Source organism: Rhea pennata, chromosome 18 (genome assembly GCF_028389875.1).
Source record: "Rhea pennata isolate bPtePen1 chromosome 18, bPtePen1.pri, whole genome shotgun sequence".
NCBI classification, from domain to species: domain Eukaryota; kingdom Metazoa; phylum Chordata; class Aves; order Rheiformes; family Rheidae; genus Rhea; species Rhea pennata.
In genome coordinates, this window is record NC_084680.1 from 10,670,769 (window position 1) to 10,685,287 (window position 14,519).

Here is a 14,519-nt window from a genome sequence, read left to right on the forward strand (position 1 = left end):
ATACAGAGTGATATGCTATATATAAACTCACAACCAATCAGTAATTTCCAGGGTCATTAACTCCACTGGAATTCTCCTTTTACTTTAGCTGATTTTGTTCAACTACTGAGTTAATACATGAAAACCTAACAATATCTTTTTAAAGATGCTGGGTTCAGCTTAATCTCAATGGAAGGCATCAGGACGACATCAAGGATGGCTTCAGTCCAGCAGCCCAAGAAACTGCTGCTTTGGTTTCTGCATGTAACAAATTCCTCCCTGTTCATCCCCACTGCGTGGCCACGGGGAGCCCCGCACACTGCCGAGAGCGCGGTGCTCTGCAACGGCAGGAGCAAGGCTTTCTTCCTTTTCCCATCATGTTGTTCAGCTGCTCAGGCAAGGGAAGGTTCCCTGCGTAAATCACCAGTCGAGAAGGGTTTCTGTGCTTGCAGAAGCAGAGCTTTACAGCTGCGATCGCAGCTGGGCTTTCCCTGCAGCACCAGCGCACAGCTCCCGGGGCGACACCGGGCCTGGCAGGAGCAGAAAGGCTGCTCCGTGCTCTGATGCACCTGCAGTTTTTATTTATCCCCTTCCTCCCCCCCAACTTTTTAGTAATACTGTACCCTACATCCTTCCCCCATGATTGCACACCTCACCCCTGGCTGTTGCTCATCTCCCAGGGTTTTCCTGCTTAGATACCAGGTGCAAATTGGAAATTTTATGCAAGCAAGGTTTGAACACAGGACTAGGTGTTGGGAATCAAAAAAAACCTAACTGCACATCTGACTCTGGTCTTCCCACACCCTCCTCCAACAACTCATCTCCTGGCATCCGCTTTGTCTGCAGAGGGAGGCAAATCTCTGCTGGGAGCAGCAGGAGTGGTGCCCTGGCTGCCGCAGGCAGCCACCCTGCACAGGGAGAACCTTTAATCCTTCCTGAGAGCATCCTGCAGGTTATCAAAACTGCAGAAATACTGAAATAAACTGATTGAACAATTCTCCATGCAGACCCAAGCTACCATTAGGGATATGGGGATGAATGGTTTGAAGTAAGTTCAATAAAGTATTTCAATAAACCCATGTGAGAAGAGCTTCACTTTTTTTCATAGAACTTTGCAGGGGGAAGGGGAAGAATCCTATACTTTGCAGCCCTGGGATCTGCTTGACATAAACACTTTAGTGTTTGCTTTAATTTTGTGTTGTAATAAAATGGCCCATTTTACCAAAAATGCCTGAAAATATAGCTTAATTTTCCTCTCCATCTCAACTCAGACATTTGCAATTCAGTGTTGCCTCTGTGCAAAGGCCAGAAAGCTTTTCTCTGACAGTCAGGGCATTTACTCTCAAAAGAAGCCATAACATTTCTACCAGATATTTCCTCCTTGCAAAACAGATTTTTCTTCTTCTTCTTTTTTCTTTTCTTTTCTTTCCTTTTTTTTTTTTTTTTTTTTTTTTAAGTGAAATGCAAACGAAATAATCATACTTTTGAAGAAGGGAGCATTTATATACCTTTCATAGGGGATAAGTAGGTTATTAATAGATGTTATCAGCTTGTCACAGATGTGAGCACCTAAGGAGAATTATTAACTCATCAGCAGAAACCGTTATATGCAGCATGCTGGGCAATCTGTAACAACCAATTAGACATATCAAAACCACGCTCCCCTCCAGGTATGTGCACCTCTTTCCCTGCTGCAGCCTCGCACTCATTTGAGGAGAAAAAGTGAATATCTGTGAGCCACCTTACAGTGATTCCCGCAGATGGGGGCATGGGGCACCACAGCCTTTACCAGCTGGCAGCGTCACGTGCTGCTTGGAGCAGCCAAACTGGCATCTGTCAGTCGGAGGTGGAAGGGAGGAAGGACTTGAGCCTCTGTCCCAGCACCACCAAGCATCTTACCTGCACTAGGAAAACTACACGCAGCACACGACTGAGACGTTTGCAAGAGCAGTCAAAATCCTAAACTTCCCTTATTTTCCACCCACTTCAACTGGAAATCATTGCCCCATAAATGCGCTGATACTGCTACCATCACAGATTTCCCTTGGGAAGGCAGGGCTACAAAATGAAAGTCCTCTCCTCAAACGGTGTTTTTGCTAAAAAACATTAAAAGTAATATTTACTGTGGTGCAAACATCAACAGGAAACCTAGGCAAAGCTCATCGTCCAACCTTTGCAGAATTTTTTCCCCTAATATCAAAACTTAACAATAGTAAGTTCCTCCAGAATGTTTCTGTTTTGACAAAACAACACTTCATGGTCAGAGACTCTTCTGTTTAGAGTGTTTCAACTGGCTAAATCAGCAACTTCACACATGGGAAGAAAAACAAACCCAAACAGCCACCCTCTTCCCCTTCCCTAGGGATAACTTTAGACAACGTTTATGCCTGTCAGGCGAGACGGGGGAAGAGACTTGAGGCACTTTTCTTGCTGCACAGCACCGTATGAGAAGGAAGAACCTGATCAGCTGGAGCTGTGAAACCCGGAGCAATGAGGACGGATTCGTCTTTTTGGAACCCAGTCATGTGCTCTAAGCCAAGCCTCCCTTTCGCAAGGGCATGCCACGTCCTCGGCCCATCGCAGCAGCGCTGGGGTGATGCCTGTGGCCCATCAGAGGGGCCTGGACAACTTGCTCCGTGTGTGGGAGCCGGCTGGCACCCCGCCAGCCGCAACGCTGTCCCAGGCTGCGCAACCGGGCAATAGCGGTGGATTTTCACCACGCTGCTGAAAGCAGACTTGCTCTCTCCCTCAGACACCGAGGGGCTTAGCCCTAGGTATTAGCATGGAGCATTACCATTTCTGCATTTCTGTTGTATAACTAGTGACGTGAGTCCTAAAATCTCAGCAAATGCAAGATGATCTGGACTCGTACAGAAAGCTTAAGGTTGTCAGACTTCTCCTGTGATCAAATGCACTGACTCTTCAGGCTCCCGAGCCCTTACAGGGACTACATGACACATTCTGCTTTTAATTCATCCTCCTTTATAAAGGTGGGGAAATGGGGAGGGGATCTAGAGTGTCAGATAAACCTCTGCCATCAGCGCTAGCCCCTAATCTGCAGCAGGCCTCTTTTATTCTTCTGACACCACTGCAGAGCTGCTAGTTGATGTTCCCACAGAAAGACTCAGCACACAGACAACTTTGAGCTCCTTCCAAAGCTCAGAGTGGGCCCAGCTAAAAAGCAGCTAGGAGCTGGGAAAGAAAGGGGAGGCAAATAGGGCAGGAACAAGCCAAGCTCTTGCTCTGGTCTTCCAGCTTTCCTTTCCACCAGAACCTGCCACAAAGCCCTTGAAAAACTGCCCAAAAGCTGCCTGTAGATGACACGACCATAGCCCAAGGCTCCCACAGCTCAAATGCTGCACAAGGGACGACCCGGCTTGTGACAGCTCTCATAGCTCCTGGAAAGTGTCACTGCACTCATACTTGCGTTACCTGGTAGACATGTGTCTCCATCCAAAAAACCCCAACACAGCTCTTCTCACAGCTCTGCACACCTTGAAGCAGGCATAGCCAGAAAATTAAACTTCTTCTCTACAATAACCTTGGGGGTTTTAAGATATATTTTCTTCCAAAATTAGGATAAACTAACTCTCAGACTTCCAAGAAACCAACACAACCTCCCAGTCACCCCTTGCAGAAACATGGGGGCACTACGTCTCCCTAGGGAAAGGTGCCTGGTTCAAGAAACACAAGAGGATGGTGGTCCCAGCAAGCAACCCCCAAGAGACAGTGTCCTGCGGGGGGCTTGGGTTTCTGTCCTACCATGCATCCTGCTGCCTTCACCAGCTTGTGGGTGGAGAAGGGGAAGGCCTCGTTGCTGAGATCGGTGTCGAGCACGTCCTGGAGCACGGTGCGGCTGTGGGGAAACAGCAAAGTGGCTCCAGTGAAAGGATGTCGCTCGCTAGCCAGATCCTGGCACTTATCCCTGAAACCCAATGCCCCATGTGGAGACCCATCTGTCTCCCCATGCCTCCCTCCCAGCGCCAGCAGCAGGGAAGGAAGGGGCTCCTTGGTCCCTGTGCAGAGGCACAGCTCCTCCATGCCACCAGGCAGGCACGGGTGGAAGCGGAGAAAGGAGGGCTCAAAGGCTCTGTCCTGCTGCCAAAACGCTTGCAGAACCGTGAACCTGCCTCTGGATTAATGTATTAATGAGGCCCAGGAGAAGAGCCTGCCCTGGCAGAGGGCTGTGTAGCTAGGGTAGTTTAGAGACATGCCCGGACCCAAGGGCAGGCACTACAGATGGGGACTGATTTACTGCCCAAAACAAGAACACGGACACATTCCCCTGAATGCAAGCAAGTGCATGAACAAAACCAGGGGAAAATTACACCAAGTAACACTGGGGAGAGGACTGTACTAGCTCAGCGGAAGCACGGGAACCCACATGAGTTCAGTTCACCAATTATCATTTCTCCCACTACAATCACCATCTGCTCCCCTCCTTCCCTGGGCTCCTCTCCCCACCAAACCCTGCATGCTCACCAGTTTGCAGAGGCTCACGCAGTGCTCAGCCCCCAGCCAGCTTTCCCTCCACCATCCTTCCCTGCCAGGTGATGAGGAAAACCGGGTGCCGCTCTGCCCACGCTCACCTCAGTGGGCCCTGCAGGCTCAGCATGCCCAGCTCCTCTGAGCAGTCGATGAGTTTGCTCTGCAGCTTCATGTCCTGCAGCACCGTGGTGATGTGCGACCAGTTGTGCTGCGCCACAGCCCCACCGACAGCCAGGTAGTAGCCGTCCCCTGCAAAACACCCCGCAGCCTTTCAGGCCCAGCAGAATTGGGCCGGGGATGATGCTCAGTTCAGCTCCTGGCTGGTTTTGCTCTCCAGAGGCTGAGTTGCAGCTCTGGGTCTCTTGAGCTTGCATGGCTGAGGGGTAACTTCAAAAAAGGGGGAAAATCTCGCAGTCCTTCCCCAGGTTGGAAGCCATGGGAAGCCCTTCCCATGAGCTTGATCCTGCCAAGCACCGCGCACTCTCCATTCCCAGGGGAGGTGACAGAAACAGGGGGCCAGGCCATCACCCTGGCTGGTTTAGGGCTGCTTTGCCTGTGGAAAGCTAAATAATGCTGGGAGAAGAGGGGTGTTTCTGCTAACTTCCAAACTGTCTTTTACTTGTGGGGCTCAGCCAGCAAATTGAAAATCAAATGACCTTTAAAACCTGCAATTAAAAAAAAAGGAAGGCTGGGAGTTGAGGCCAGGTGAAGGCATAGTTTCATCCTCCTCACACCCAGACAGCAGGAACGGCTCTCTCTGCCCGTGCCGCACCAGCCAGCGGGCACTGGGCTGCTCTGCAGGCGCTGGGGCCAGCAGAGGAGCAGCCCCTACCTCTATCTTGAGAAAATGCACAACTTTTGAAAGTCAGATCAGAAAGCTCTTCCCCTCAGGGTTTATTGCTCTGCTGTTATGCAAGCAGCTCCAAGAAGCTAATGTCAAAGGTAGTGTTACGCAAGCGCTTGCTGCCTCTGCCTCGGCTATAGCCACGCCAGGCTTGCATAACACTACGTTTGTTTTTCTGTGCATAGAGCTTCCCCGACTTCCATGGCATGGCTTGTAGACATTGCCTGCATTGTTCCTGCTTTCCTCCTAGAGCAGTTTTTCCCAATTCTCCAAGCCCTAGAAATGCCCATGTACTATGCTTCCACACAAAGCTTTGCCAGCAGCGTCAAGGATAGCTCCTTCAATTTGCAGGACTAGGTGATCCTGAAAGAGAAAACTCCTTGTCCCTCAAGACCAACTGCAAAAGTTTCCAATATTTTGTCCTAATACAGAATTAATATCAAAGTTTTAAGGGAGTGAGGAACACTCAGAGCATTCTGCAAACATATGCATGCAGATACACACTCTGCAACTGAAATCCCTGCCACTGGGCAAAGCATGAGATTCTCCTGGTCCTCACCAGGACGGCTCATGTAGAAGTTGCTATGTTGTTGAGGAGAAAAGGAGGGGTGGAGCTATCAGGCCGTAACCGGTGTGAGCATTGCATGTGTATATGAGGGGGAATTCATTCTGTCAGTAATTCTAAGTGAGAATTACCCAGGCACAGGGTTACGGAGCCGATTAATACATAATCGATCTTCCCTCTGCCTCTTCTGCCACTACCAAATTGCTCTCCAATAATCTGTCATAATGATAATAAGTGCAGCCACCTACTATAATTGAAAAAAATAGATCTGCTTTTATTAAACTTCTCCATCACCCACCAAACACCGCAGCTCTGCTATCCACTTCCCTTCGTACTTCCTGCTCAACGCAGGTGCATATCTGAGTGAGAGAGGAGAGGGACACAGCATTCACCTGCGGGAGAAGGGAGCTGCACAGCACGAGCCCAAGTTGGGGAAAGGGAGGCTGATGAAGCAGAGAGATCCCACCTGCAACCTTGCACCATTTGCTGCCGCTCCCCAGGCCTGTGACTGTGCTCCCGGGCCGCTCGCTTCCTTGAGCTGCTCTTAAGCAGCAAATCTCAGAGTGACACTATGTGGGAACAGGGCTGCCGCCTGTGTTCAACATCTAAGTTAAAACCTTGCTTCCCATGTCCCTTCCTCGCCCGAGAGGCACTGGTTTCACTGGGAGAGCAGTAGCACCAGCAGACAGCCATCACTGCAAGGCAAAGCCATTTGGCAGCACTTCTGGAGATGAGCTCAAAGCCCTCCTCCACTATTGCTTCCTAATTCCGTTTTCGCCTCTGGGTTGACTGCTCTGCTTCCTTTTAATTCCTCTTTATTGCAGCTGATAAGGACTTTGGGAGAAGCCAGAGCAGCCATCCAGAGCTTAAGAAACCCAATAAAGTCAATGAGAACCTAGTTAGAGCATAAGCCCCCAGGAAAAAAAAGGATAATTGGGTTATGTGGACCAAGGAGGGGCACAGCGGGAAAAGGCCAGGTGGCCGGGAGCAGGTAACGTAATCAGCCTCCACACGCACTGGCCAAGGCCAACAGAAGCACAGCTCACTTCCGAGTGTGGCAAAGATTAAAGGGACACTGGCAGGGCTCAAACTGAACATTCAGCTACAGCTTCTCTTTCCCAAAGCAGACAGAGAGCTGGGAGCATCCCAGACAGGGGATGCCCCACTGGCACATACCTCACTGCTGGGTGGGCACCAGGCACAAAGTGGATTTCAGGCACAAAAACTGCTCACACTGGTGGTGTTCTTCCCCCTGACAGTCAGCTACTTAAATTGCGTCAACTTGTTGTTTAGCTAAGGTTTTGAGGCTTCATTAAGGAGAGACCAGAATCATGAAATGAAAGATCCCTGGTTCTGCCTTCCTGCTATGCTGGATGTCCCCCAGCTCAGCCAAAGAGGCACCTGGCACCAAGAGCTGGAATTCCTTTGCATGCTAGCTAAAGAGCTAGCACGAAAATGCGGCACTAACACAATGGTGTTGTGGCCACTGAACCATCAGCTCCACGACAGCTGTGGCCCCACGGGTGAGCACGGGACAGGATGTGCTCCCCAGCGCAAGGTAGACTTGCGCAGAGTTTGGCCCCATGGCACAGAGCAGGCTGAGTGCCAAACCATTCCCGAGACGGCAACAGGAAAGTAAACCCAGCTGGAGATCCCTGCCTCACCCCCATGTCTGCTGCAGAAATGCTCCCTGCTTCCAGCAGGCAGTGGACATGAAGCATCCCCTGTGCTCAGGATTTTACCTTCAAAGGCAGGGGCCAGTGGTGAGGCTGGGTTCCCAGGGCTGATCCGGCTGACAGTCAGGTCGCTCTCCACACCCCCTCGCCTGTTCAGCATGCAGGTGTACACAGTTGAGCCTAGGAGCAGAGAGAACGATGGGCACCTGCTGCAGATCCAGGGCACCAAGCAAACAGCACTGGGGGAGCTGAGCAGGCAAGATGAACGTTTTCACAGTCACTAAATCACTTGTCACTTCTTGGCTATGACGTGACCTACCCTGGCTTTCTCAGGGCTAGAAAGGAGACAGGAGCAACTCTTTTTCCCCTGGAGATTTATTGAAGCTACTTCTTGGAAACATGTCAGCCAACTACCTCGCAGCCCTGATGAAGGGGGCCAGCTTCTCACCTGCAAACACTGCAGCAAGCAATGATTGCACCTGGAGAGCTGTGAGAAAACTGGAGCGTGTGAAGGAGAGCAGATCTGCTGGGTAGCAGTGAGGAGCTTTAGATTTTCAGCTCCGGAGGACAAGAGATTCAAGAGGCAGAGGATATGAGAGCTGTTCAGGGCCACAGGAGCCTGCATATGCAGAGCAGCTCACCCCCAGCTGAAGGCCTGCCTCTGCCCCCAGCTCACTCCAAGAAGGAGCAGCAATAGCAGAGCAGGGCTGATCCTCCTCTTCTGTTACCTTATATTTGTTACTCTCACGGACTTCAACTCATGCTGTGGCCAGAGAGCTCAGAATCAGTCCTACCACACTGTCCTGCTCCTACCAGCTGATGAAACTACTGCCTGCTAGGTTTCACTGCTATTTACTCCAGTACATCCATTTCTCCAGCTGTGAACTCCAGCTGGACTCTGATGGGCAGATACTCCCCACTCTCATCCCAGGTGCAGAGAGCAGGCTTGCACCAATGCAAACGAGAGCAAAATCCAGCCTTCAGAGAGGATACGGAAAGCGGTCACTCTTGGATGCTTCCCACATCCTCTGCAAAAGAAACATTTACGATAAAAGCCAGATTGGGTCACCCACTATTTGTTTTAGTTAAAGATGTAATTTCCTAGGGCAGCCTTTTAGTCCAATGCTCAGCAGAAACATCAATAAAACCCCTGGCACTCTGAAGCTGAAATAACAAGGTTGAGCCAGTACCTGGTGCTTTGCTAACATCAGCAGTAAAAAGCCAGTTGGCTGCTTTTGTCGCTTCAGGACCAACCAGGTAGAATTTCCCAAAGTAAGACATGTCAAAGAGAGCCAGGGCATTTCTGCACGTTAAGCATTCATTCTTGATCTAAAATTAAAGCAAACACACTGCTGAAGTCGAGCCATATCCTCACTCTAAAAAGAGAGACACATTAAACCGTGTATGTAATGAGAAACAACACCAGGCCATGTTCAGTGCCTTTAAAGCTTGTAGTGCTTCAAAACGTTCCTCAAAAATTAGACACTAAATGTAGCAAGTCTGACAAAAAGACAGCACTGCCTGTCTACCCAATCCCATTCTTTACAGCAATAACATGTGATAGTTACCAACAGTGATAGTTAAAGCTTATCAAGTTGGGTGTTTTTCCCCCATTTCAGACTGCCAGGGCTGGTTTTCTTTTCCAGCTGGCAGCTCTGCAGGGGAGCAGAGAGGCAACGCAACTCAGGGAGGACTTTCCATTGAACTCTGCCGTAGGGAACAAATATGCTTACTCTGCATATGTGTCTGAACTTCCCCCAGCAAAGTTCCCCCATTGAGATTTCCAAGCACGGACCACTCTTTTTTCTTAATCCTTTTTGGGACATTTTTCCCAGTGAAAGATGGGCAAAGCCACCTTGGTTTCAAGTTCCTCTAAACCTCACTGACCGGGTTTTCTAGACCCACAGCTGCTTGCCCAGGCTCTGACATCACTGACTTTCCCAGTCCAGATATGCAGAGGTTTCAGGTAGGCAACACTGCTTTCACCTCATCTCTGTGCTCCAACCCTGGCTCTCTATGTGGATGTACCAGGAATCGATCGCGGGGCAGGTTTTGCCTCCAACGTGGGCCAGGCCAAGAGCACCATGCTGCTGCTCATGGCTGGGCTCTGCTCCCTAAGAGCTCCTCGCCTGCCCCAGACGGCCCCTCGCCTCCCCAGCAGGCCCCACTCACGACGTGGTGATGCGGGGGGAAGTCAAAGGTGTACTCATCCCCTAGTAGCTGGTTGTATGTGTATTTGCTGTGACGCTGCCGCTTGTAAGCTCCGTAGTAGTCATAATCCAGGACCTGAGGAGAGAAGCAGGCAGGACAGAGGGCGGTGAGAAAGGTGGCGACCAGCCAAAGCCAAGTGTCTAAAAAAGGCAGCCGACCCCAGGCGGATGGAGATTTCAGCTGCATTCCTACCGTGCTGGGAAAGACAGTGCAGCATGCTGCCTACATGTGCAGTGCATGTCCTGCATGCACAGTGCACATCCTGCACTGCCGAGGACCTGCAAGGCACAGGCTGAAAATACCCCTGAAAGCAATTGCTATCCTTACCGGAGCTGCTCCGTTGGGGTTGAACCAGCCAGGCCTTTCCCAGCCATGCCTCTCCTGGAAAACACAGCCTTGTTGCAGCAGCTCCTAGGTAAGATGAGGCCAGAGAAATAGGAACAAAAAGGGAAAAAATAAAAATCTTATTGTGGAGCCATTCTCATTCAGCTGGTAACACTGAGGCTGCCCTCTTTAAAGGCATGCACAAGACCAGATCCTCGACACTCTGGCTTTGGCTGTGGCAAGAAGGGCAAACAGTACTAGAAATCAGCTCTATGACTGGATTTTCAAAACAGTGGGAAACTCCAACTCCCTTGAAATCCCTAATATTTTTGTCCACCAAAAGTATTTGCCTTAACAGCATCTGACAGCAAGCAGTCCCACAGGTCAATTGTGCACTGCACTGAAGTTTGTGTTTGGATACACTAGTGATCAAAAGATGTTAAATCCAGAGAGGAAGATTCTCCCCAACATTTCTAATGGTAATTATATAATAACACTTAAGCTTTATATGGCAACCTTTTCATTCCTCCTCTGTGTTCTCAAGCAAATATCTCTGCATGCAATTAATTAGGGATCCATTAAGATATTTTTGTTTGGTGCCTCTGTTCAGAAAATAATAGATTTTGTTGAATATTTTAGAAATGATTCAATGTCTATTTATAAAACATAGCACATGTTCTGGAGCTTCATGTATAAATACCAGGCTGTCAGTCAAATGGGCATCGCTTATTAGACGTTCTATTAAAAAATAAATTGCATCCTCGGTGACAGAAAACAACTGAGCTGTCAAGCAAACAATGGGGGACAGCAGGGAGGAATGTCTGTTTTACTGCTTAAGTCTCTGTTCTCCATCGGAAGAGAAATGGCATGGTCTGAATTAACAATGAGCTGCAACGGGCTCCGGAAACTTGGTTCCTTCTTTGCAGTGAGGAAGGTAAATGGAGTTTCTTTGCTTTGCAGCAGTCGGTTGAGACCTGGAGCCAGCCCTCAGATCACTCCTGAGTCACCGGCAACAGCAGGGTGTTTTAGGTGATTCTGAGCAGCAGCAGCTGCAATGCTGCCTGCCTGCAAAACTGCGGAAAATCCAGCTTTGTGTTTAAGTGCCGTATCTTGAAAATGCTTATCCACTGCGGGGATCCCTCCTAGCATGGGCGGACAGGGCTTTGGAGCCAGCACATTGCTTGGGGAGCCACTCACCTCATGCAGAGGGTCTTTCCTCATGTTGCGTCCTGCCAGGGGCTCGTCGTAGGGGAAGACCACAGAGTAGTTCTTGGCATAGGACTCGTGGCTTCGCTCACGCAGCCAGCGGTTGTTGTCTGTGAGAGAGTGGGGAAAGCGCCTGGAAGGCAGGGAGAAAGGCATGGACCCATCAACCCATAGCCCCGTGCATGCCGGTAGCTCTGCCCTCCCAAGCAGGGGCTTTTTGTGCTGCCCAGACTGTGCCACTGCCCTGATTTATGCGAATTTACCCCAGCGTAACTGAGAGCAGAATACTGTGGGTGGGGGGAAAAAAGAGAATTTGGGTTCATTCTGCTCTGCTTCAGCATCGGAATGGTCTCAGAGCACTCCTTTTGCACAACCTTGCTTTAAAGGCAGCCCTCAGAAAGGAAAGAGCCGTGAACATTCCTCACATTTTTCATTCAATTCTCCCTAGACTGCAATATAAATAAAAAACAAAGCATTTTAAATTTGTTTGACATATTTTCATCTTTCAAACAGAAAGCTCCTTGAAGGAATGTGCCAGTTCAGCACATGCTCCTATTATTATTACCAGAGACCCATAACTCACAGACAATAACCTCTCATACACGCTGGTGGCACCTCTCCCACTCGCTGCCTCTGGCGAGCAGGGGAATGCGGCTTTCAGCATTGCGGCAGGCTCCCATCCAGCCAAGAGCCCCCAGGTCTGCAGAAAGGGATCCAGACATCGGGGGGAAGGCCAGGCAGTGTAATTTATAGGGCCTTTTAAAACAATATTTTCAATGGTCTTCCCTGCTTTCTGCATGCCGAGGAGATGCAGGGCACTTGGGAAGTGGTGGATGGCAGCACTGGGGCAGGCTGTGCAGGAAGCCGAGCTCTGCTTCTCCTTATTCCCACTGCCTGTTTTATAGGGGCAGCCAAGAGGGGTTTTCTCCTCCCAACTCTGTTGGGATTTGCTCCACCGCTATGTACACTGCATTGGTGCTTCCCAGGAGATGTCCAAAGGGGCAGAACAGAGCAGGGATCGGAGGTGTTCGTGTGCTGCCTTTTCTAGTTTTGCTAGGACAGATCCATGGGTCATGTTACACCATCAAATCCTTCCAGGCCTGGCATGACCCAAGTCCTGAGAGCTCCAAAATGCAAACAACGCTGCCTGAAAAGCAGCTGTGGGCATCCCACGAGCCAGCTCTGCGGGACTCAGCTCTGTGGGGCTCCGTATCGCTCTGGGCTCGACATGGTGCAGCCACCCTGCTGCCAGTCTGGCACACCTGGCACGGCATGGCACAGCCCTGCTCACCTCCTCAGCTGCAGCCCATCTCCTAGCATGCCGCACTTTTGACAGCAGTGAGAAGAGCAACAGCTGCCAGAGGAAACATTTACAGCAAGCGTTTTAGATGGATAAATATTTAAATATGTAGAAAAGGGAATTATTTAAAGAGGAGCTCAGTAATCATCATCATCCCCCAAAAAAAAAGAAAGAAAAGAAAAGAAAAGAAAAGAAAAGAAAAGAAAAGAAAAGAAAAGAAAAGAAAAGAAAAGAAAAGAAAAGAAACCACGATGAGCAATGGCATCAGTTGAAGAACTCCAGGAAGAACAAAAACTCAAATGGGCAGAGCACTCTGAGCAAGGCAGCAGACATGGGAGCTGCACTAGGGTCTCGGGCCCTAAGACATCATGTTGGCAGCACTTCTGACCAGAACACCCCAGCTCAAGGAGAGGATGTCAGTGGGCACAAAGCCACTCCTCAGCTGCCCCATTTGCAGCCCAGTACATTAATGTAAAGCAAAATCAGCAAGTGCTCAAGGCAAAGCAAAAGATGGCTGGCAAAAGGATGGCTGGGGAGTGGTGCAGAGTCCGCATGGGGGTGCCTCCCGGGCAGTTTAGCAGCAGGCTGGCGGGGGCTGGCAAGAGCAGGTACATCCCCACAGCTACTCCTGATGGGCAGGACCGCAAGAGGCATGACCTTCTGGCATCCAGCCCCACTTGGAAACTGAAATTAAAACTGTAGAAGGAGATACAGTGACATGGTCTATTTGGGAAGCTTACGATGAATTCTAGGCTGATATCTGCAACCCATGACAAAAGGATCATGGGGAAAATGAGGAGAGGCAAAACAGAGACGTGACAGCTCTGGCTCTGACACAGACTCCCTCTTGTGACCTTTGTCAAGTTACCAAGCTCTCCTCAGGGCCACAGCTTCTCCATCTGCTAGACAGCAGCGAGGGCAATGCCAGCCTCGCAGGCTACCTGCTCAGATTCAACACTGCAGAATGCTTTGAAGAGGGAGGGCTTGCAACAACTGTGGAAATGTCACTGCAGCTCAGGGATGGAGTATTGGAGACACTCGGGTAATCCAGGTGCCTCTGCAGGGGCTGGAGAGCTCCTCTGCAGATTCCTGAGTGGAAGTGAGGTTTCAAAGCCCAGACTAGTCTCACGACGGTTTCGGGTTGTGCCAACCCCAGCTCCTGACATTGCAGCAGTGTGCCTGCCCAGCACAGTGATTTCTTTTATCCGAGCAGTGGGTCTCTGAGGGCTCTGGCTGCAATGCCAGCTGGAGGAAGGCTACTGGAGGCATCTTTCTGCTGACCTCTACAGGCAACAGCACCGATTTCCTCTCTCCTTCACAGGGTCCCAGGCTGATTCAGTGGTTCTCTAACAGCTTTTCTTCTAAAGCAACGTGACTTTAAAAGCTTTGTCTCTGACAAATTTTTTGCCATTGTTATGAGCCCCACAAGAAAGCCCAAACCTAGTCAAATATAATTGGAAAAGTAAAGAGCAACTCACGAGCCAGCATTTGCACACTGAAAATCTCTGGGCCTATGTTATGCTGCAGAGAGAGTAGGGGAAAGCTAATCTTTCTCCAGTTGAAATCATCACCTCCAATTATTAACTTAGAGGATTAGGCATGGCACTAATTGAACAACAACAAAACCCAAACGTAATTACCCTGTCCTTTCTCATCATTACAATCTCCTCGCGTCTAATGGAAGTTGTTTGTGTAGAAACGGAATGAGGCAAATGAGATAAACCCAACATGTAAATTCATTAAAGCCGTTAAGCATAATTGATTCCAGCTTCTCGAACAGTTGCAGGCTGCTGTGCAGCCTGCAAGCCCTGTGCTTGCAGGGGAATGGCTGTCCTCTGTCCCCATCACCTACTTCTAGTGACAGGCAAGTCCAGTCTCAGGCTTCAGCACCAGCCCTACCTCAAAACTGTTCCCCAAAGACAGACC

At 49.8% G+C, this 14,519-nt stretch overlaps 1 protein-coding gene across 1 annotated transcript in view; it reads right to left on the reverse strand.

The window, feature by feature from the left end:
• SARDH (sarcosine dehydrogenase) overlaps positions 1-14,519 on the reverse strand; it is a 38,472-nt gene that overhangs the window by 12,832 nt on the left and 11,121 nt on the right. Inside the window, exons 11-17 of the mRNA XM_062591150.1 lie at positions 11,285-11,426; positions 10,091-10,174; positions 9,725-9,838; positions 8,743-8,881; positions 7,619-7,732; positions 4,569-4,716; positions 3,742-3,835 (exon numbers count right to left, since the gene is read on the reverse strand). Of these exons, the coding sequence (XP_062447134.1) occupies positions 3,742-3,835; positions 4,569-4,716; positions 7,619-7,732; positions 8,743-8,881; positions 9,725-9,838; positions 10,091-10,174; positions 11,285-11,426 (835 nt within the window). The remainder of the gene's footprint in view (positions 1-3,741; positions 3,836-4,568; positions 4,717-7,618; positions 7,733-8,742; positions 8,882-9,724; positions 9,839-10,090; positions 10,175-11,284; positions 11,427-14,519) is intronic.